The 20,909-nt window shown below is 39.8% G+C and overlaps 3 protein-coding genes across 3 annotated transcripts; all 3 read right to left on the reverse strand.

The window, feature by feature from the left end:
* Positions 1 to 2,011: 2,011 nt before the first annotated feature.
* On the reverse strand, positions 2,012 to 6,561 carry LOC139134866 (caveolin-1-like). The gene is made up of 2 exons (XM_070701939.1): positions 6,346 to 6,561; positions 2,012 to 2,810 (listed from the first exon to the last, which is right to left on the reverse strand). Exons 1-2 carry the CDS (start codon positions 6,412 to 6,414, stop codon positions 2,472 to 2,474), a joined length of 408 nt encoding a protein of 135 aa, XP_070558040.1. The 5' UTR covers positions 6,415 to 6,561; the 3' UTR covers positions 2,012 to 2,471.
* Positions 6,562 to 8,225: 1,664 nt separating this feature from the next.
* On the reverse strand, positions 8,226 to 11,604 carry LOC139134867 (caveolin-1-like). Its single transcript, XM_070701940.1, has 2 exons — positions 11,432 to 11,604; positions 8,226 to 8,938 (listed from the first exon to the last, which is right to left on the reverse strand). Exons 1-2 carry the CDS (start codon positions 11,498 to 11,500, stop codon positions 8,600 to 8,602), a joined length of 408 nt encoding a protein of 135 aa, XP_070558041.1. The 5' UTR covers positions 11,501 to 11,604; the 3' UTR covers positions 8,226 to 8,599.
* A 1,489-nt stretch (positions 11,605 to 13,093) lies between these two features.
* Positions 13,094 to 18,218, reverse strand: LOC139134269 (caveolin-3-like). The gene is made up of 2 exons (XM_070701172.1): positions 18,006 to 18,218; positions 13,094 to 13,957 (listed from the first exon to the last, which is right to left on the reverse strand). Exons 1-2 carry the CDS (start codon positions 18,126 to 18,128, stop codon positions 13,619 to 13,621), a joined length of 462 nt encoding a protein of 153 aa, XP_070557273.1. The 5' UTR covers positions 18,129 to 18,218; the 3' UTR covers positions 13,094 to 13,618.
* Between the last annotated feature and the right edge of the window lie 2,691 nt (positions 18,219 to 20,909).

The following is a 20,909-nucleotide window of genomic DNA, read 5'->3' on the forward strand; positions in this document are numbered from 1 at the left end:
CATCTTGCGTGGGGTTAGTCACATGACAGCATCGTGGCACACGCATATCAGAATACAAAAGCGTGTGACATTTTCGGTTCAGGTCGGTCTAGTTTCCGATGATTTTGTCATTTGTGCCCGATTATTTTGTTACTGGCGTTTCATGAGACATTCGAGCAATATAATGTGACCACTCTCCTAACTAAAAACAGCCTTACATGCTATTTTATTTACTAGCGTCATAACGAGGTTTTAGAAAAGACGCCAAAAATGGAATGATACGCTTTATACTACAAAAATTATGTTCATGCCAGGATAGTTTAAAACTTTATTAGCAATACCATGTACTTATTCTGCTGCTGGGATAAACTACGATTGCTATCCAAATCCCATATCAAAGATGCTGGCGGCTGTATTGCGTTTCTGTACAAGCGTGTTCGCTTAATTAACAGAAAGCCAGGAGAAAATCAAAATCCGCGGAGGTGTTGTTTGCCATTCTGAACGGCTGTACTGTACGTTACGGACGCGAGGTTGTCACGTGATAAAGACGCTATGAGCACTGATCGTACGTACTTTAATTACATGATGTTGTACAATTATACCTCTCTAATGTCGCCTTGGTAACAACGCCTCTTCGTTCTAATTCTCGTTACACAATACTAGACTCTTCATTTACAATGTAGCCGTGGATCATTAACTCGCTATACTCAGTACTAGAAGTCAAATAGCTGCCCTTTACAGAAGCTGCATCTTTTGATATTTTTTTCATCTTCAAGATTCTACAGATTTTTAACTTGGGCGTTAACGCAATCCAACAAATTGACACATACCACAGGTATCTAAAATAATCAATAAACTTACCAGACATAATCATTTTATGAGGTACATTTTCTCTTTTATTTCTTCCCCCTAAATCCACCTCCTGTACTCGCTCCCCTGTGTCTTACAAACTTCCTGCCCGTTTATATATTCATCGCTTCCTCACGTTGAGTTCGGTCGAAACTTACGGAAATAAACAATTCTCGTTGCCCTTTGGTGTCATGGGAAAAGTTTGACATGAGGACTCCTCAGAAAGAGGCACACGTGCCACTGAGAAACAGAAACGAGCATTGTTATGCAGGTTAGATTCTGGAGCGGTATGGATCGTTTACACAAACCGTTTCATGGATGATTCCGAGATCGTTTGCGGACAAAATGTTCTGCCTAAATGCAAAGCCATATCTGTATTGCAAGTTATCTTTCTCGTGTTAAAGATTAGAAGATTTAAATTTGATCTGGTAAGGCTTCGCGTTTTATGTCCTGTACTTAATGTGGAATAGGATCGAACAATACTTCGTCTGTTTCTGGCCAATTAGAGAATTCGTTCATGCTAGTAGTTTGACAACGAACGTATAACTATTGAAGAGGACAAATGGCATGCTTTTGTTTTGGCAATCGTATGAGAAGAACTGGACAGTGTTGATTCTTGAAAACCTAATTCCTGTGGAAAAAAAAATACTGTGTCATTTAGACGGGGGAAAATGCTTGATCAATTAAGATCTTGTCAGAGAATAAACTGCATTCTTATTTTATCTCCATTAGCGATTACTTCCGAGAATGTTGGCCCACTTACCTTTTTACATATAAATTATTTATACCATTTGCTCGTGTGTGTAATTTTTTCTATGTGACGGGTTGAAGCCCTTGTATTTGAAATAAACAGATATTGGGAGATTTACCTCTTGATCCCTCCCCTTGTACAGTAACTTTACCCGATTTGTTCGGGTCATGCTACAGTGTGTGCCCTCGCTCCAGTAACACTTGAAATGTCCACCAGAAATGGCTTTAATCGATGAAAGTATTATGCTATAGGGGGAAGGTACCGCCTGACATAAACTTTTGACCTTGTTTTCAGAAGGAAGTCTACCAATTTTGAGGGAAATGCAGGTATTTGTTGATAAGCTCAGCCAGAATGGGACCAAAAAACCCCATAACTTTGAGGGCGCTGTCTGTGTGGTCCCTGCAGTATATTGAATCTCAAAGCTCACAGTGGTTTTCGTAGGAATGTAATATTTTTATTACAAGGTACATTTGAAAGAATATACATGATAAGTTACAATCAACCATTTTCAAGAACATTATTATATGCACAAGGTTTCGCTTGGAGAGAACAATCTGGTACGAAGGAGATGAATTTTGGAGTAAATCTGTTATAAAAATTCACAAAAATCTTGAAAAGGAGAGAGAGAGACGATTGCCGTACTTCACCTGTCACGTGGGTGTTCTCCAAACCCTGTATACCAGATAATTCTCCCCGTGGAAACGTCAATCTACAAACTTATTTGAAAGCAGCAAATCATAGAAAAAAAATTACATGCTCAGTAATTAGAGATGTACATGTATTTACATAGATTGACAGTCCATGCGTAAACAGTTGAACGGTTAGCTCGATATTAGGGCTATTCCTTGGACTGTGTCTCCCTTCGATCTCGCGAAGTCCCGTTCGCTTCTCACTATTCCTTGGTCTGGGTGACCTTGATATCAGATAGGCATCGGCCCATGGACTCGCAGCAAGGGTCGCAGCATGTTCGGACGACGCTGCTCCAAAGCATTTTACAGGCTCCGAACTGCATGAGGTAAGCCTTTATGGCCGGAGTGGTGCACCAGATCATGTCGAAGGACAGGGCGGCGAAGCAGCAGCCCCAGTAGATGCTGGCCGGGACAGCACACAGAACCGTCATGACTTTGTAGCAGCAAGTCTTACAGCTGTTGAAGACTTTGTAAGAACATCTCCACACTCCATCCATGCTGTGTGTGCCTGTTGGTTCGCCGATAAGATCTTCCCACAGTGCCTGGAGATTGCAAAAAATAGAAAAAGAGGTTACAAATGGGCGTTATGGGTCGCGTATATACGTTTTCATGCCAATCGCAACTTTGAAGAACCTTCCCCAATACTAGCATGTACAACACAATTGAATTACCCCAATCACGGTCCATAGACCTGATAGAGGGACCGTGCCCCAATTATTTAATTTTGCCACCATCGTTATTGTATTTGAAGCTGAGCAAACATTTGTGTGGTTGCAGTGATGTGCCGTTGGTTCAATTTTGCCCTTCGACGTCAATGTATCGCTTCTAGCGTGCAAAAACGGAAATGGCGTTTCTTCAATTCAACACGCTGTGCTGTTACTGTTTAGTGGCGGTCGGAAACATGTTTAAATCTCCATTAGTGGTAACATTTGGTGTATATTCCAGTATTTATTTTCCTTTTACTACTTTTACTAATGTCTTGTTCTACTCCAAAAGATATGTTGCAATGTCTGGTTTTCGACTTTTTAATCATAGTTTGTGGATGTGTAGTATGCTTATTGTTGACAACTGATTTTTTTTCGGATCATAATTAATTTGTCTACGACAACAATTCATATTGTCAACTATGCCTTATGTTGATATTGCTAATCACGAAATTATGAAAATATCGCGGAACATTAAAACCATATATAATTACTAGTTTCAATCCAATCCGTCGCTGTTTAAGAATTCCGAACATTCCGGGATGAACGGAAAAACTTTTGTTCCCCTGTGCTATAAAAGACCAGTATGATGAATGTTGAACTAATCAAATAATCCTATTACTCCACGTGACCGAGTTCAGAGAAGGTGTAACTGTTTTTGTCATGTAATGATCGCTTCGTGTTCACAGGTCGCGGTAAAATACAACGAGCAAGTATAGTTTCAAAGGCGTGGGCTAAAGTGCAGGGGAATGGGCGCCTTGAAAGTGGAAGTTTTAAGCTTTTGCTGAAACTTTCCTCCAGACCGAGAGAACTCCCAACCACTATCATTTACAATGAAAAATTAACATCATGGATCGCCGTGCAAATCTTGGTACTTAAGAAACAAACTACTTTTAATTTACGTATATTTAAATTCAAAGTGCCCACTGTTCTAAAGCTGAAAGATTAAATTTTCGAGTTTCACAAAGACAAGATTTTGAAAGCTTCAATTGTAGCAGGAAAGCTTCAAGACGATCCGCGAGTCAAAACAAGCTACAGGTCAGTAAAGTACTGTGGGTGTTTGTGAGTTCGAATATCTGTGCTCGATGCCCATTCTACGTGTACTGTACTCTTATGAAGGGAATATTCGGCGTTTACTTCTAAAGACAATTTTCTTTTTTTCTTTAAATCTCTTACGTTTTTCGCCAACTATACACAAACCCTCAGAAGCAAAACTATCAAAGTTTAACCTCAAAAATCTTTAGATATTCAGTAGTTACAATACTCCTAACTTAGGGGCGCCTCATAAGTTTGAAAACGACGACTACGAGAGTCGTTAAATTTTGTAGAGGGACCGTGGTTTAAGAAATGACAGGCAAAGAGGACACTGGTAACCTGCTGATCGTTCGGGATCTTGGTAGAAACACGGTTTATCTGAGCTTGGTAGGAATAGGATCAAGACTGAAATAAGACCAGGGCGATGAGTGAATGGTCTCGTTAACCTCGTCCACAGCAGTGGGCTGAAATGAGTTCAGTCAAGCCCCCCAGGTCCTGACGGACAGCCAGCTGAAGAAAACTAATCATTGCAAACAGCAGTAATTGTTTCAAAATTCTGGCTAATTCGCATCAAGCGCCTCCGAAGGAAGCTTGTAGACACTTTGGTGGCATAAACTCATATAGTTATTAAGAATTATTTCCAAACTGATAACCAGCTACACAATAGCCCTAGTTTAACCCTTTCACCCCCAGTTCCCTGTATACAGGTCCAACTTTACCATAGAAAACAATGGATTTGGGACAAACCATGGTGGTGAAGGGTTAAGTATCCTTAAGTTGTTATAGATAATGGCAATCAACCAATCAGGTACAACCTTCCGAGTCGCTGAACATTGCCAGCAAATTTCGAGATGAGGGATTTGACATCATGAATGGACATCCAGGCAAACTGATCAACCCATCTGCAAGCTCAAGATGCTTTCCCCGCTGAACCTGTAGATGATCCAGTTTGTAATAAATCGCTTTGTTGTCGAGATCTGCCAATGACTAGGACTTTGTCTCCAATGTATTATCAGGTACTCTTTTATTCATCCAGGACAATGGGAGCTTGTTCAGCACTGTCTTTCTGATGTTAATTAAAACGACCCCGTTATATAATAATTAAGTCATCTTTTATTGAACATGTCAGGTGCGCTAGAATGGGTATCAGAACAAAAGAACTTGTTCAACAGGTAACGGACTCACACTAAAAGCGTCGCCAAAGCCAGGTCACAAGTCACACTAGCGTGCACCAAAGGCAGGAGCAAACTGTGACAAACACGTGAAAAAGCAAAAATGTGCCTCGCCCGGTGCAAAACACAATGTACAGCGGACAAGAATCAGAAACAACAGAGTTGTGAAGCCTCAGGGCGCAACTCATTCACATAAATGGTTGATGACATGACAACCTTGTTACTGTGGATACCAACTGCATAAACAGGCGAGAAAATAAACTTGCAAGTGAAATGAATTTGTCAAAGCATGGAGGTAATTACCTCCATGGTTAAGTGGTGGGCAGTTTCTCGTATGTCCTGACGAAATGTACCAGAAGGAAATATTTGTATTTTCGTGTGCCATCCGTATTGTTCAACGTAAAACAAAATCGATAAATTTAGTTTCAAAGGCACAGGAAAAAGCAGCGAAAGGCCAGGGCCTTTGTTGAGGGACCTTGTTAGCTTAAGATTATATCCCAGATCAATTTTTGTTAATGATTTTTTAAGAGCCTCTCAAGGGGTGACTGTGGTTGGGTTTCCAACGGTCTCTTCTTACAGCCTCGGGCGTGCTGACCTATACAGCTATGTTTGAACGTATTGTGCACACGTATTCAAGAGAATTTACTTATTTCGACAGACAATGAAACGAAGCGGTTGCAGTTTGACAGTTGCTATTTGCTGTCTGCCTAAGTCAATATTTTACTTCATTTGCACTGTCAGTTTCGTAGATGGCAATGTTACAAATGTTTAGCGTTGTTCTGCAGACGCCTACCGAAAATACCAGCTATAAATCAAGAACGAGTCACTAGGGTAGGGCTATTTCGACAGGGTAAGTTCGGCAGGGAACCTTGAAAGTCTGGGAAAAAGACAAAATGTATCGTTTCAACGCTCTGTGGAGCGGCTTTCGAGGTTAAGAAGTTAAGAAAAATAAGGCTATCGAGTCTGAATAGGCCGGATGCGATAGTTGAGAGTGCGTTAACGCGAAGATGGTAGTTCCGAACTACATGTAGATATTGTAGACATCCTTAGTTACTTGCTTTGCAGAATAATGACCGCTTTGACCTTATACTCAAAGTTACAAACCTGAAAACTTTCAAAAATTCTGGAGAAAAAAAATCAAGTAAAGTGAATACAAGCCTACTCACCCTGACATGTTCGTTCAGGTTGTTAGGGTCACGCATCTCCATATTCAAGCTTTCTGGGTCCACAGCCATGGTGACGAGATCGCTTCAGAGAATTTACTGAAAAAAAGTTGCTGCTTCTGCAAGGGGTCGAAGTGAGCCGACAGCGGGCTTAGGTAAGCTGCAGATTGCGGTCCGACCTGAAAGTGATCGCGTTAACCACTCCCGTCGACTTTTTAATCCGCTACCGTTTGTTTCTGAGACGGTAGCCAGGATACATGCAAATGATGTGGGACTGTTGATGCGCGTTGCCGTGACCGTGCACGCAAGAGAGCGACTCAAACCGAAATGAACCCCGGGAATGTAAACATCAGGCTGATATATTTTTGGCAAAAATTGCAAGGGTTAGGACTGTGGTTAGATGTGTGATGTATTTCACATTATGGTATCAATGTTTTAATGTACGGGGTTACTGATCTGTGTGGAAAAAGACTGATTCCATACACTCAGATCAACATTTCTCATTTCAATGTACCGTTTCGCTCCTCAAGGCGTTTTTGCGACTCAGAAGGTGAAATCTCCTATTATCTTATCTCAAAATGTTCTGGTCGCGTCCAAGGTTCAAAATATAACAATTTAATTAACAGTTTCCATTCTGCAAAGAGCTTTTACCGATCGCCCACTTATTTTGTCAAAAATGGTGGCGGTATCATGGCGAGGACGTAACGACAACTTCTAGTAGAAAGTGTCACCTGATGTGCTGATCTTGCGCTTGGCATTGTTCCAACATTTTCGAGTGGCCTCTTAATACGCCAGGCTAAATGTTAAGAATGACTGGCTGACCGTATTCTTATTTCCACAACGCCAAATTATTCCCGCATGGCAACTTTTCGCCAAAAAAAAAAGATCGACGAGCGAAGTGGTACATTGTCAGGGAAAATAGCTATATCTGTAACGCAGACATTGAGAACGATTGAGAACGTTTGAAACCAGGAGGCTAAGTATTGATCGAATGTTCCATACTAGAAACTTTTTCTGAGCCCCCCACCCCAAAAAAAAAAACTGTTAAAGAAATGTCGATAACCCACAAGTAGCCGAGGTCAAAATTATCGTGAGGGGTTATCGGCTTGTCATAAAATGAAATATTGTGAATGTTTCTGCTAGTAAGGAGTATTGGTAACGCTGGCTAGGTTGTTATGGGTAGTCTACGAGACTATGCAGTGTACGGACGTGCTAAACGACAATGCAATATCTGGTAGGCAGTTTGCCTATAGCGGCAGGCAATTGTGCAATGAAGACACAAAGACCGGCCTTTCATACAATTCATTTACATATAAAAACCAGTTTTTACAGCGAAAATGTGTTCATTTGTGACTATTTTGACAATTGTTTTGTCTCACAGGCACAATCACTACGTTAGCATTCCTAAGTACCGAAAATGTCAGCTTGAAAATATCCAGTCTGTAACCCGACTCTCAGGGTTCGCCGTGTAAATATATGCCCTTCATATGGCTGAGAAACACCGAGTTAAACTGACAGTCCTTGCCTTTCCTGAACATCACAGTTATAAGAATTTAGGGTTCCAAACATGATGCACGCTAATTTCATAACATGCACGCATACATAATACACAATACACACACCTACATACCTACCTACCTACCTACCTACATACGTACGTACGTACGTACGTACATACATACATACATACATACATACATACATACATACATACATACATACATACATACATACATACATACATACATACATACATACACACATACATACATACATACATACATACATACATACATACATACATGTTGTATTTCATCGTATCCAAGTTGATCACTTAAACCGAACACCGTGACACAAATGTGACATGACACGTTGACAAGAGGTACAGGTTGAATGTTGATTTAATAGCTGCTTTCATGTGGATTTTCCGAATTACTTATTCAGTTGACAAATGCCTTTGTAAACACGTAACGTTTGACTTGTAGTTATGTTTATCAAATGTAAATTATAGGTGAAAGTTTTTTTTTCTAGAATTATCATGATCTTTAGAATAACATGTTAAAATGTACAATAGCAATGTTAAATACAATCACTGTTTAAGAATGGGTAAACAGTATCAAATCATTGTGATATATACAGGTGCGCATGTAATTATTTACAGTAAGGTAGGAATTCAATCTTCTCGTATAAGGGTTTCATGTACGTATACATGGAACGCGAATCTCTCTTTTCCACGCGATATCTCGCTTTCTTCGCGTTATTCCTTATTCTGGGTGACTCTTATATCAGATAAGCATCGGCCCACGGACTCGCAGCACGGGTCACAGCACATTCGGACCAGTGTACCGTACAAGAGTTTGCAGGCCCCGAACTGCATGAGGTACATCTTAATGCACGGAGTGGTGCACCAGATCATGTCGAAGGAAGCCATGGCGAAGCAGCAACCCCAGTAGATACTAGCCGGCACCGCACACAGAACCGTCAGGACTTTGTAGCAGCAAGCCTTACAACTGTTGAAGCATTTGTACGAACATCTCCACACTCCATCCATACTGTGTGTGCCTGTTGGTTCGCCGATAAGATCTTCCCACAGCGCCTGTGTTAGACGAAAATTGGAGAAATTCAATCTTAAATGAAACCGTTCACGTTATAATTTATCTTTCCCCCGTGCGAACCGTGACACCATTCGGGTAAAAAGATAGGCACTTCTGCAGAAATGTCTGCCCAATCTTGCCTCTCCTTGTAAGCCATCCATTATAACTACCACGACAAGGAGAACTATATTTACGGATTGATAAGGGATTGTATTGCATATTACCGGTATAAACAAAAGTAATCTCTACTTGTTCGCATTTTAACCTGTATTATTTCAGGATCATAATGGTGGATACCAACAGCAAATTCAACATTTTCTACTCTTATACTGTTTAGAGCACGGAAGTTCTATAAGTAATCACAAAAACGGAGCGCATGCATAACGAGTAAAAATTACACGTTCGCGCACGTATCGTTTGATCTGATGGAGATGTGTGCCTTAGTTTAAATTTCAAGTATTAATAATTGTTAGGAAAAAATAATTATCACTTTCATATATGGTATTAAAATGGAGACGGTGGAGGGTCATAGTTTTTCGCGCGTAAATCTGGAGGAAAATCACTATTTCCCAGAGCAAAAGTTTGCGAGATGGTCACCATTTTCAATGCACCCAGTTTTTGAAACGCACCAGCCCCCGCCCCTTTGTTAATTCTAACCAGGCCCTTAGATGTTCAGTAAATTGAATGGTTCGTACACAGACTGATCGTTCTATGAGACGAATACTGATTTCTCGAAAAGACTGGGAAGTAAGGCAAGACGAATTCACTCCTTTGAATTACCGGGTGTTCTCAAATCGTCCCGTAGAAACCCCGATATCACTAACATTATACAGTTGTTATTGTAAAAACAAAGTGTACTTTAGGGTGCGGTACAAGTATCGGGCCCCGTCAAACAATTTGATAAATTATCTGCAAACAACTGAGTTCGCAACCAATTAAATTATATACTTTCAGAAAGCCTAGATATTGGAAAATACTGTTTGTATTGTTGTGTATAGAAGCATCAAGTGACTGTCACAGTAGATTTGAATGACTTCTGAAAATCGGTCTGTGCAAATGCTGTTAACACAATAACCACGGAAAGTTTGTCCCAGATTTCTTTTTCTCTGCCCTGTTGTTTTTTTGGCTATACACTCTTAAAGATGTTAGACCATGGATCAATCTGATCACCAGCTGGAAAAATTGTCTTATTATACAAAATGATCTAAAGCTTCAACCAAAATCGCAGACTTTGAAAGATTGATACAACAAGTTTTGGTTGGACTGAACCTTTTAATTAGAATTAGGCGTTTGTACGTGTACACGGGAAGAAAAAATCCCGACTTCTGAGAGGTTATTCAAATTGACTGTCGCGTGATCCTTATGCAGACAAATATTCCAAAATATAAATCTCAGAAATTATCAATATGTAGGCTTTCAGAAAATGTATACTTCAAAGAGGTTATGAGCTCAGTTTAGTTTTGCAGAGAATGCATTGTTTCGAATGGCCCAATACTTATCCTGGAACCTTAAGGTGCCGTATGAGCATGCGCTAGGCTCTGATTGAAGATCACTATCAAAATCTTTCTTCAGAAATTGAAGTATCTTCAGATGAAATCCCGTTAGTTTCTATCCCATTTTCACTTTCTAATTTGTTGATTTTCTTTAACTACAATTCCTTGTCTGTTTACGCCCGAAGTATTTCTCGACCCAAAGTGAATATTTGTGTTACAGCTTAGGTCAGAACCGTAAAAGTGTTCGGTCAATATTAAATGAGATCGCCACCGCCAACTGCGTTTGATCTCACTGTCTCGTCAACTAAGAGAAACTTAAATTTACAGCATTAGACATTACCGCTTGTGGGGGTTCATTGGAGATTATGGAGTAAAGAAAATTAGTGTCGTGAAAATCGGGAATGTTATCGTTTAATTTTTTTCCGACGACGGTTAACGAGGAAAAAGAGTCGTAAAAAAGTGGCCTGTTAGATCAGATTGAGTGTGTCTGAGTTTAGAGAGGGCTTGTTCTTTATTTTGCCTGACTTTTCTGTAGTATAGTCTACTTTTGGTACAAAGATTCCGCCAAGGGAGGTTTGGGGGTGTCGGAGCAGAGATTTTTCCCTTTCAGCTGCGAGCGCAGGTGTAACGTCATCGCCAAATTGTTCTGCATCAGATGAGCATCTGTGCAGTCTGAATTTTTACAATACAGTGTGAGATATAGCTGACAAGCTATACTGTGTCTTCCTGAATCAAAGGGATATCACTGCTTTGGCTTGATACAATCTATAAGTGTCAAGAACCCGAAACAAAAATCGCACTAAGAAAACTTCAAAAAGAGTGAAACAAGCAGCTGTGGTGTTTCTCTGCCTCAGGACGAAATCGGAGTACTCTCTGTTGTCAACGAATATGGTAGCCAAGGGAATCTGTAGCCTTTGCCAAAACAGCACTGATCCGTCAAGAAGACTGACAAAAATAAGTTTCCTACACTGTGAAAATTGCATCCATCGACAATATACTCACCCTGACATGTTCGTTCAGGTTGTTAGGGTCACGCATCTCCATATCCAAGCTTTCTGGGTCCACGGCCATGGTGATAGAGTTTTTCCCCGATTGCTCCAAAAGTTGCTAGTATTTGCCAAAATCGACAGCGAATATCGCTCCTGTGTGCCGACTGGAATGAACGGTCGCAATGCTTCCTCGCACTTTTATTCGCGGCTTGTTTATTTCTAGCGAGGTAACTAGGAAACACGTAAATAGTACGCTACCGCTATGACTCGTTGCCATAGGCACGGGAAGGGCTGAAAAAATGTGTATCGACAGGTTGAAAGTGTTGAATGACATGATTGGTGTGATGAACTTTAGCATTTAGGGAATTCTGGGATATACGCCCTCAGTGTAGTAAGAGCTAACGAACGGTAAGAAGGAAATGCCAAATGTTGCCCCCTTGCAGACGAGCAAAATTGAGGGATTGACATATAGGTAAACCACGTCATCACTGAGAAATACTACACGTGTTGTGATAGTCTGTCGAAGATTGTTTTACAAAGGCAGTGAGTGGTTCAAAACATAGGAACTCGCGTCATCAGCTGTACAGTGGTAGGCTACGTTGATCCACAAATGCTAATGGTGTTCTATAGCGTTTCAAGATACGAGAAAGAGTTAGATGTTTGCTTTTAGCTTATGACAAACAACTCCACTACTCACTCTGAAATCCATAAAATTCACGCCTTAAGTATTCAAATGCACCAAATTCCCACATTTCTGAATGATTGCATAACCCGTTTGTTCTGACCTCATTTCACAATGCGAATATAAGGGTGGCTTTGGAGGATTTGGCGGGAAAACGCCGTACGAAGAAACAGTAAGATGTTGCTGAATCAAATAAATACACGGATTTGTCAATCGATCAAAACAACCTCGACATGCAATGTAAATCCGTAACTCACCTTGATTTTAGTCCCCACAAGCAGAACCTCCTGTAAATTTAAAATTGTGTCATTTTGTGTTAGTCGCCACAACATCTAGTATATCCCACATAAATTCATATAGCCTACATCGATAAAGTCTAAGCTTAACGTCCATCCAAAACTTCTCATACAGTTCAGTTGCGATAGCTTTGATAGACTAGTTTGCCGAGTTTAACCATATTTGAAAACTGCAATGCTATCGCCATTTATATTTGTACGTTTTTTCATCGTTAAATCGAGAATCCAAAGTTCAATTGGCAAAATTCACTTCTACACCTCACTTTAGGACGATGTTTCGCTACAAAAGATTGGGAAGTAGACGAAAACATTGCCCATCCAAGACGTGTGGCCTTAAAATATCAGATGAAAAAGTAGATCTTTGAACATATCTTTTTTTAAAATCTGGTGATAGCGTCACACTGAATGGTTTTGGACAAAAATGCATGTAATTGTCTGTACAGCTAACAGATGATTTCTGTCCCGAGAAGCGGAGGCTATAGTTTTCAGGGACAGGGTAGAAAACTCATTGTCGGGGTTGATTCAGTGTGCTGCTGGTCGAGCCAAAAGTGGTCGTGGACACCGAAAATAAACGATATTTCTTTTCAAGGAAACGTTCAATTCAACAAGAGTTTGTAGAGCACACACGCTTTCCTAGGTATTTGTCACAACTAGCATATTTGTTTTTTGTGTACACAATGATCTACAAGCACTGATATTACAGAGTATTTTATTTTATTTTTATGGATACACTGTTGATTAATATTGCACATATGGAATGAACTTACACTGACCCCTGCATCAGAGATAAAATGAAAGATCGCTGAAGAGAAAATAACTTGTACATCAACTTCACAGAGGAAGCTCAGAACTACAGACATGTTTGCAACGACAGGACAAGTTTGTTTTCAGTGAAACAAAATTGCTGCAGGTTATAACAGCACAACCAAAAATAGTATTGCACGTTTGAATATAGTACAGAAGTGAAACTATGTATTACTGTGTAAATGACAAAGTAAATTTGGAATCCGCAACGTAAGTCAGAGGGCTGATTCCGGGCGGTAAGAGTTGATTTTAACTAACACACAAATAGTGAGAACTTATCGAAGATCCCCCCCTGAAAAAATGTGCAGTTCTTCAGATGGAACAGTTAGAAGTAGACATCATGCAGCGATGAGGCTCGCAAATCACCATGCTGGTTGAACAGATCGTCTGTTGACCAGTTCAGGTGGCGCATTCGTTGCTACTCGTTGTGATTGGTGACCCGGATGTCGCTGAACATCCTGCCACACGCCTCGTAGCACGGATCGCAGCATATGCGCACGGTGACGCCGTAGATCATCTTGCAGGCTCCGATGTTCATGACGTAGGCCTTGAGACATGGCGTCACGGCGTAGATGTGGGTGAAGCTGATGCAGGCGAACTGGCATCCCCAGCAGAATGCCGACGGAACGGCACAGATGAAGCTCAGCACCTTGAAGCAGACGTTCTTGGAGCACAGGAAGGCCTTGAAGACACAGCGCCATACTCCGTCAGAGCTGTGAGCTCCCGGTGGTTCGGCCAACACATCCTCGAATAGAACCTGTGAACGAGATGTTATACGGGCTTTAAGCCTTCTCTCAACTGTCTCAACGAGTACAAAACTATAATGTACAGATTCATTAAATCGACCTTTTTTCTCGGCTAACCATACAAATGATTACCCACAGGATTGAAATAGTGGATACTATGAAGGAATAAGACTTCTGGTTTTAAGAGACTGGCAAAAGTCAATACTTAACGTAAAATGAACGTTGTAGCCTTTAAGATAACAACTTCACGACAAACGTTTTTGTCATCAACCTAACCTAACATCTAGCAAAGTAGCTCAAGGAAATCACTTAAAGTGGTAACACGCTGGACGATACATATATGGACGATACTATATTCAGTCATTCATACTCTATCTGTAACAAAAGTGCCTGGGGCCCCTTTCCGCAACATTTTAACAAAAAAGTAATTTTTTTTGAGAAATGCGGAAGAAACTTGGAGCAAAGACACCTCCTTATCTACAGAATCAAAGAGAAGGAGAGATAAGATCACAATACAGTCAAAGAAATGCCGATGCGTAGTAGAACAATGAGATCACAGTTTTCACAATAAACACACCAATGAAGACTGATTTAGATGTCTTTACGGGGTGCATATAGGGGGAGATATGGTCTTCTCATAGGGCAGACACTGATCTGCATATCCCCCGATTGAATAAGTTCAGAAAATAGGAGACTTAAAAATTTCGTTTTTGTAAGTTTGGAGTGTTCATTACGTATTCTGATTCTTTCACCGACCAGACTCTGGAAAAAAGTGCCCCTTTTCTTATTTTCAACTTTTTGGTGAAAAAAAATATACCCTCTTTCCGTGATTTTTGGCGACATCCGCGGATACCCAATTTTTCCCTGCGCGTATCACCATGCCCTTAAGAAATTTACCGTAACAAGGCCGGGTATTTTACCGAGCAGTCTGTTTTTCGTCCCTGGATCTCGCATACAAAGTTAGGGCAGACTTCCTCTGCTGTCAATAGATTTCGGAAAAAAGGTTTTAAATGATTTTTTCCTTTAATTTTCAAAATAAAGGAGGAAATTTCCGCAGAAACATTATTGAAATCAAATCAACGAGCTGTCAGAAAATGTAAAAGGTATGTTGACAGAAATCAAGTGATGTAAACTGAAGTGTAGTGCCATGACGATGATGTAAATTACCGTTTACTCTTTGTTTGATCAAAACCATTGTGGCCGATGTGTTTATTTTTGTTGACATTAAGTATGCTTGTTAGAAACCCTGCATGCTGCATTGTTGTTCCTGAATGACCGAGTGACCTTGCTCATTCCATGCCGTTTCCAGTACACGCATTCCCGTCAGGACTTACTACCAAGGGAAATAAGGAATCGGGAGGAGCAAGCGCTCGAAGCGCCTCCTTTATGAAAGACAGAGTGAATAAGGTTTAAGAGTCTTGTTTATCTCTGAAAATCGAACATTTTGTTTTCCCTACAGCGTTGAAATCGTGTGTAGCGGCCATTTTGAATTTCAAATATCCATAAATTGTATAGGCAAGGCCAAACGAAAATATTGTTTCCGGTATTCCGACCTGACCTATTCTAACCCTCCACCACAGTGACTTAGCTCTCGTCTTCCGTATTTTGTCTTAAAAGCACTCACACTTTTGCTAAATTTAGCTATTTTGACGGGTCACAAATTTTTTAAGTAAAAATAGATAAAGAAGATGGCCAGCAGACCCACCTTATTCATTCGAGTGAAAAATGCTTGTTTTGACTCCGGTTTTTATTCCTGATTATGAAAAAGAATGGTTTGATATTTGTCTGAGGTAGTTTAAACATGCATGTAAGTTTAAAATTTTCGATATATTTCGATGCATATGTTACCTTTTAATTCAACATGGGGAATAACGGTTTCATTACAGTTCAGCAAAGGTTTTTGGTGACAACGGCACCCTATCGTTAGGCGCGAATCACACCGACACAGTTTAGTTGCCCGAGAATGCTGTTTGTGTACACCGTTGCGTGGTACTGTGACCACGAAAAGCGAAAGCCAATACGAGTAAAACCAACTGACAACTATGCCATGGTGCCTCACAGGTAATACCATCCGTAAACTGATTACGCAATAAGGTATGCACAGTGTTTGAAAAGCCAACAATTGCCATGGTTTCTATTTTCGTTCAAATATTTGGCATCACCGATGCATTATACTATTTAAACATGGGGACACTTTCATTATTGTTCGGTTGTCATGACGGTGTCGTCCTTGTTGAAAGCCGTTATGCTGATCAGGAGGGGAGAGGCCGTTGCTTGTTGCTAGAGGGAAATTGCTTGCATATCAACGTGTAGGATTTACTTGGATGTTACGTTATAAACATCACGCTCACCGGACCGATGGCAGTCAGTACGAAACGAAAGGCATAGCGCCTAGTAGGAGTATTTGGGAGACAATAGATAAATATTCGTCCTTTTAATCGCGGGACGAAACGCTTGACACACGGCAAAGAGTGTCGGTACTTTCTGAAATGGTATGCTCACACTTGTCGCGCGCAGTCATCACAAGAGAGGTAAAAATTTTACTTCAAACCTGTTGCTCGTTTTTAAAAAATTCAGATAAGATGTGACTCTCCGCGAATACACGGCGTATAGGGAATTTTAGTTTCTGTCAGCAAACGGCTGACGCGTAATGAGATCATAAAGTTGTGACGTCACATGATAGGAACTGAGCGCAACGCATTCGGAGAACTTTGTGATTTTTGCGGTTTACTTTCGATTTAATTTGCCAACTTTCCCTCTGTCTGTCTGTCTGTCTGTCTGTCTGTCTGTCTGTCTCTCTGTCTCTGTCTCTCTGTCTCTGTCTCTGTCTCTGTCTCTGTCTCTGCTCTCTCTCTTCTCTGTCTCTCTGTCTCTCTGCCTGTCTGTCTGTCTGTCTGTCTGTCTCTGTCTCTGTCTCTCTGTCTCTGTCTGTCTCTGCTGTCTGTCTGTCTGTCTGTCTGTCTGTCTGTCTGTCTGTCTGTCTGTCTGTCTGTCTCTCTCTCTCTCTCTCTCTCTCTCTCTCTCTCTCTCTCTCTCTCTGACTGTAACAAGTATTCTAAAGCACGTACGGGAATTGCAGTTGTGCATACAACGAGCAAAGTGGACTATTTGGCACATTTGTTTCCCTCATGGGTTTAGTAAGCTTACCAAAATATACAATATGTCGAAGTATAGATGCGGCATTTACTGTACATGTAACTGAGGTTGATAACAAGTGACAGTTCATTCGAAAGGTCTCAGTTGGTTTGATCATAAACCCGGAAACTATTTTGAGGGTCTACACTTGATCACACCGTTAAAAATTAAATAATTACAGACTGATTTATCGGAAAACTTTCCGGTGGGACTGTTCCTCTCGCAACTTTGATCTGTCCAATTCCAGTTCTAGATATCTTTGTGGTTCATAAGCGACAGAAAAAAGATTCCGCAAGGTGCCGTCGACCATAAAAGCTGATGCACTATCTGTAATTCTTGGAATTGCAGCGATAGGATTTTTTGTCCTCTTGAATACCTTGGCAGAATAATTCGTGAAACGTTGACGGCATTAAGATAGAATGCGCCTGGTTGACAGATATTCGGATTCTCAAAACTTTTACAAGTCCTTTCTGATTCTATACTTGTGGGGATTCATTTGAAAGCGCTTGAAGTAAGAAAAACTGTCGTAGTCTTACTTTTTCGAAAATAGAAAATTTTATAGAATTAATATAGGAATGGCGGCCATTTTGAATTTCAAATGTCGGTAAATGTTAAGCAATTTGTTTCTCTAGTTCCAAATTTTGCACCTGATTTTTCTCTTGATTTGTTAAGAGAATTGTTGATGGCTGACGGTTTCACTGAGGAAAATATGAGTTTCGTTGTCATATATGAACAGTTAAAAAGTCATATATGAACGGTTCAGGAGGAACCATGCTCACGATTGTCAACCTGCATCGTTATTGTTCTGTTCTTCGGAATTTAAATCGGCAATGTTGTAGATGTCACATGAGATAATAAGAAGCGAGACAATAATTGAGCAATGATCGTGGACTTTAAACACAAACACAAATTTTTAAAACTTACTCGGACATGCTCGTTCAAATTCGCCGGGTCTCGGTTCTCCATGTCCAAGCCCAAATCATCGGGCGCTTTGATTTCATCAGTGATCACTTCTTCGGGCTTTGGGGTTTCGCTTGTCGTCGACATCCTCTCTAACCGATGAAGTTACGAAAACGCTTAAGGTGTTGGTGAGCACCTGGTCGGATGGCTGCAGATTGGACAAGTGAACGCGAAATGTGCCGAAAAGCGCTTAAATATGACAATTCCAAAAGTGGTCAACACTAACAACAGTAACCAGGCAACGGACTATGTTCAATCTCGCGATCACGAAAATTCTTCGTGAGAGTGGAATAAGCTTACTTATTGAAACTCGTCGGAGAAAGTTCCTCTACAAAATATTTTTATTGCAAAATAGTCTTGTATTTAGAGACAATATTTTCATATTAGAAACTTTCATATTTTATCCAAGTTTTCGAAAAGGTATTACTCAAAAATTAAACCAGTACAATCACGGTTTGTTTGTTCTCATCGATATTACCAACAGGACATCACTTTATATTTACTATTTCTACATTCCATTCCATTCCAACCGTTCTGTTTCTAATTCTGCATGCCATTGGAAACTATGTATTTTGGGTGGGTTCATCGAAAACCAATCAACTACCTCATATACATCCTAGGGTTGACCTTTGATGTCTGCAGGATCACGTAAAACAATGTAATACCGGTAAACTAACATAGAAATATGGTATATTAACAAAATATGGAATAATAAAAATAATTCTATATATTGTTGTTGTATCATATTTCTAGGTTATATGTTATATAACCGAGAAATATGGTACAGCAATATATATTTAATATATAGATTTGATCATTGATATATTGTAAAACGTAGACTTTCAGATTCATTAGTTAATCTGGACATGTAGATTAATGAATTAATGCGGACTTGTAGATTCATCAGTTGTGTGGCTTTTGATGTATTTTCATTATTTTTGTTCACTCTTTAAAAATACAATTGCTCTTTCCACGAAAGTAGTCTCCAAACATTATTTAAAATGCTTAGTGAACAACATGTACATACAGCCTATACATGAGCACTACCCAACGTTTTTTTGTTTACAATGAACTAAATTTTAGTCCGGACTAGAATTCATTGGTCAACAACAACATTGTCCTGAACAGGTTATCAGTGAATATTGCAAGACTGGCTGACACTTTGAACTTCGTATACTTTTAGATAGACTTGCCCAAAGTCTGGGGGCTTAATAATGTTGTAATAAAATAAATACATTTCAGCAAAATTTGCCTCGATTTAATTTTACGTGCGTGGTGTGATTGGTTAATGGCGGTGTGATCGCCCATTCGCTATGCGTGGACCAACTTGGCGAGCACAAACCTACACGGACGCAAAGCCCCTCTATCACGTGACCTGTCAAAACCACATCCGGAACGTGGGTAAAAAAGCAATAGGTGAGACGGAATAACTGAATAAATTGACAATCTTTATTCAAATGTTAAAAACGACAAACAACAAGCAAAACGACTAATGGCCTCGTCTAACTTTTAAAGAGAGGCATAAGAATTTTTGTTTCCATCTTTAGCAGTAATGCCGTTCCCAAAAATGCAGAAAAAATGCAGAAAAATGCAGAAACAAGTAAATAAAACTAGATAGACGAAAGTTATTAATATTGTAGTGCATTTGCCTGCTAAAACGAAGCGAGGGAGAGTGGAGAACCAATAAAGAATGTGGAGCATCGTATGCATGACTTTGAGGTCGTAAGATAAAGGTCATAGGTCATGGAATACCATTTTGATTTTTTCACAGGTTTATCAACATTATACGTAAATACCAATGGGACAGTGCCAATATTTCCTAACCAATGTCTTGTCAGCAATTTCACGGAGGTGTAAGTGCATAATTTTGTTCCCAATACAAAAATACATTGTATTTTTTCCTCACTGTGGGAACATATTGCTTGAGGCTACATTTGTACACTACCCAACATATGAATTCGTTGGACGTATAGATGAGAGTGTACACATGTCAGGAATATGAGCCCCAATCACAACGATTTGTGTAAGTTCTTCATTAATTGAAGTTTATGTAAGCAATAAGTACGGTAACAACAGTAACACTGTTGAGTCTTGTTACTTGATATTCATTTTTGAAAAAAAATATACATAAAACATATCGTACTTTTCTTTTCCTAAAATCTTACTTATACCCCAAGACTGATTAATCAGTCAGAATATTTGAAACAAACTTTTGTTAACAATCTTTTATTTATAACACCTTAATCCCCTTAATCACTATGTCAAACTTCCAGTTACCACGTTACATTGTCTGATTCATTTTCAAAACTGTCATAACACAACTTTCCTGTAAATAGAAGATTGCTCGCACAATTGGCTCAGAAAAGAGGTTCGCATGCTCTGATGCAGAGACCTTGCTGCACGATGACTCAATACATAGATCAATAGCATGTGGGTGCCTCGATGTATAGATATTTGTGCATGTTCCTAATATTCATAGATGACTGGGGTAATGAACTGTTTGAGTAGTTTTCGCCTAAAATACGTAACTGTGGTACAATTCAGGTATCCATGTATATCCAAGAGACTACGTTTCGAAAATATTTCAAAATTGTATACATCATTTGAAAAAAAGTGAATCAAAATGATTGCAAAAATTTTAACAGGTTCTACTTATCACTATGCATAAACGTTTTCAAAAGCGTTTTTTATACCCCTGTAGGTTCTCAGTACTTCTACGAGGCTCAACAATGATTATAATTGTTGCTGGAGATTCTATCACACTGTCAGGCATATTAGTAATGTTAACTATAGCCGTGTTGATCGTGACTTTCAAGAAGGTTATGATAGCACACTTAGACCAACCCATTGAAATTTAGCATTCGCTTT

This window comes from Ptychodera flava, chromosome 6, assembly GCF_041260155.1.
Source record: "Ptychodera flava strain L36383 chromosome 6, AS_Pfla_20210202, whole genome shotgun sequence".
Lineage (NCBI taxonomy): Eukaryota > Metazoa > Hemichordata > Enteropneusta > Ptychoderidae > Ptychodera > Ptychodera flava.

Bases quoted from the DNA above. Each gene is read 5' to 3' on its own strand.
- LOC139134269 (XM_070701172.1), bottom strand. From the start codon at position 18,128: ATGTCGACGACAAGCGAAACCCCAAAGCCCGAAGAAGTGATCACTGAT. The intron at 13,958-18,005 runs GTAAGTTTTAAA...TCTCGTTCACAG, and splicing joins ATTTGAACGAGCATGTCCGA to GTTCTATTCGAGGATGTGTT.
- LOC139134867 (XM_070701940.1), bottom strand. From the start codon at position 11,500: ATGGCCGTGGACCCAGAAAGCTTGGATATGGAGATGCGTGACCCTAAC. The intron at 8,939-11,431 runs GTGAGTATATTG...CGTCTAACACAG, and splicing joins ACCTGAACGAACATGTCAGG to GCGCTGTGGGAAGATCTTAT.
- LOC139134866 (XM_070701939.1), bottom strand. From the start codon at position 6,414: ATGGCTGTGGACCCAGAAAGCTTGAATATGGAGATGCGTGACCCTAAC. The intron at 2,811-6,345 runs GTGAGTAGGCTT...TGCAATCTCCAG, and splicing joins ACCTGAACGAACATGTCAGG to GCACTGTGGGAAGATCTTAT.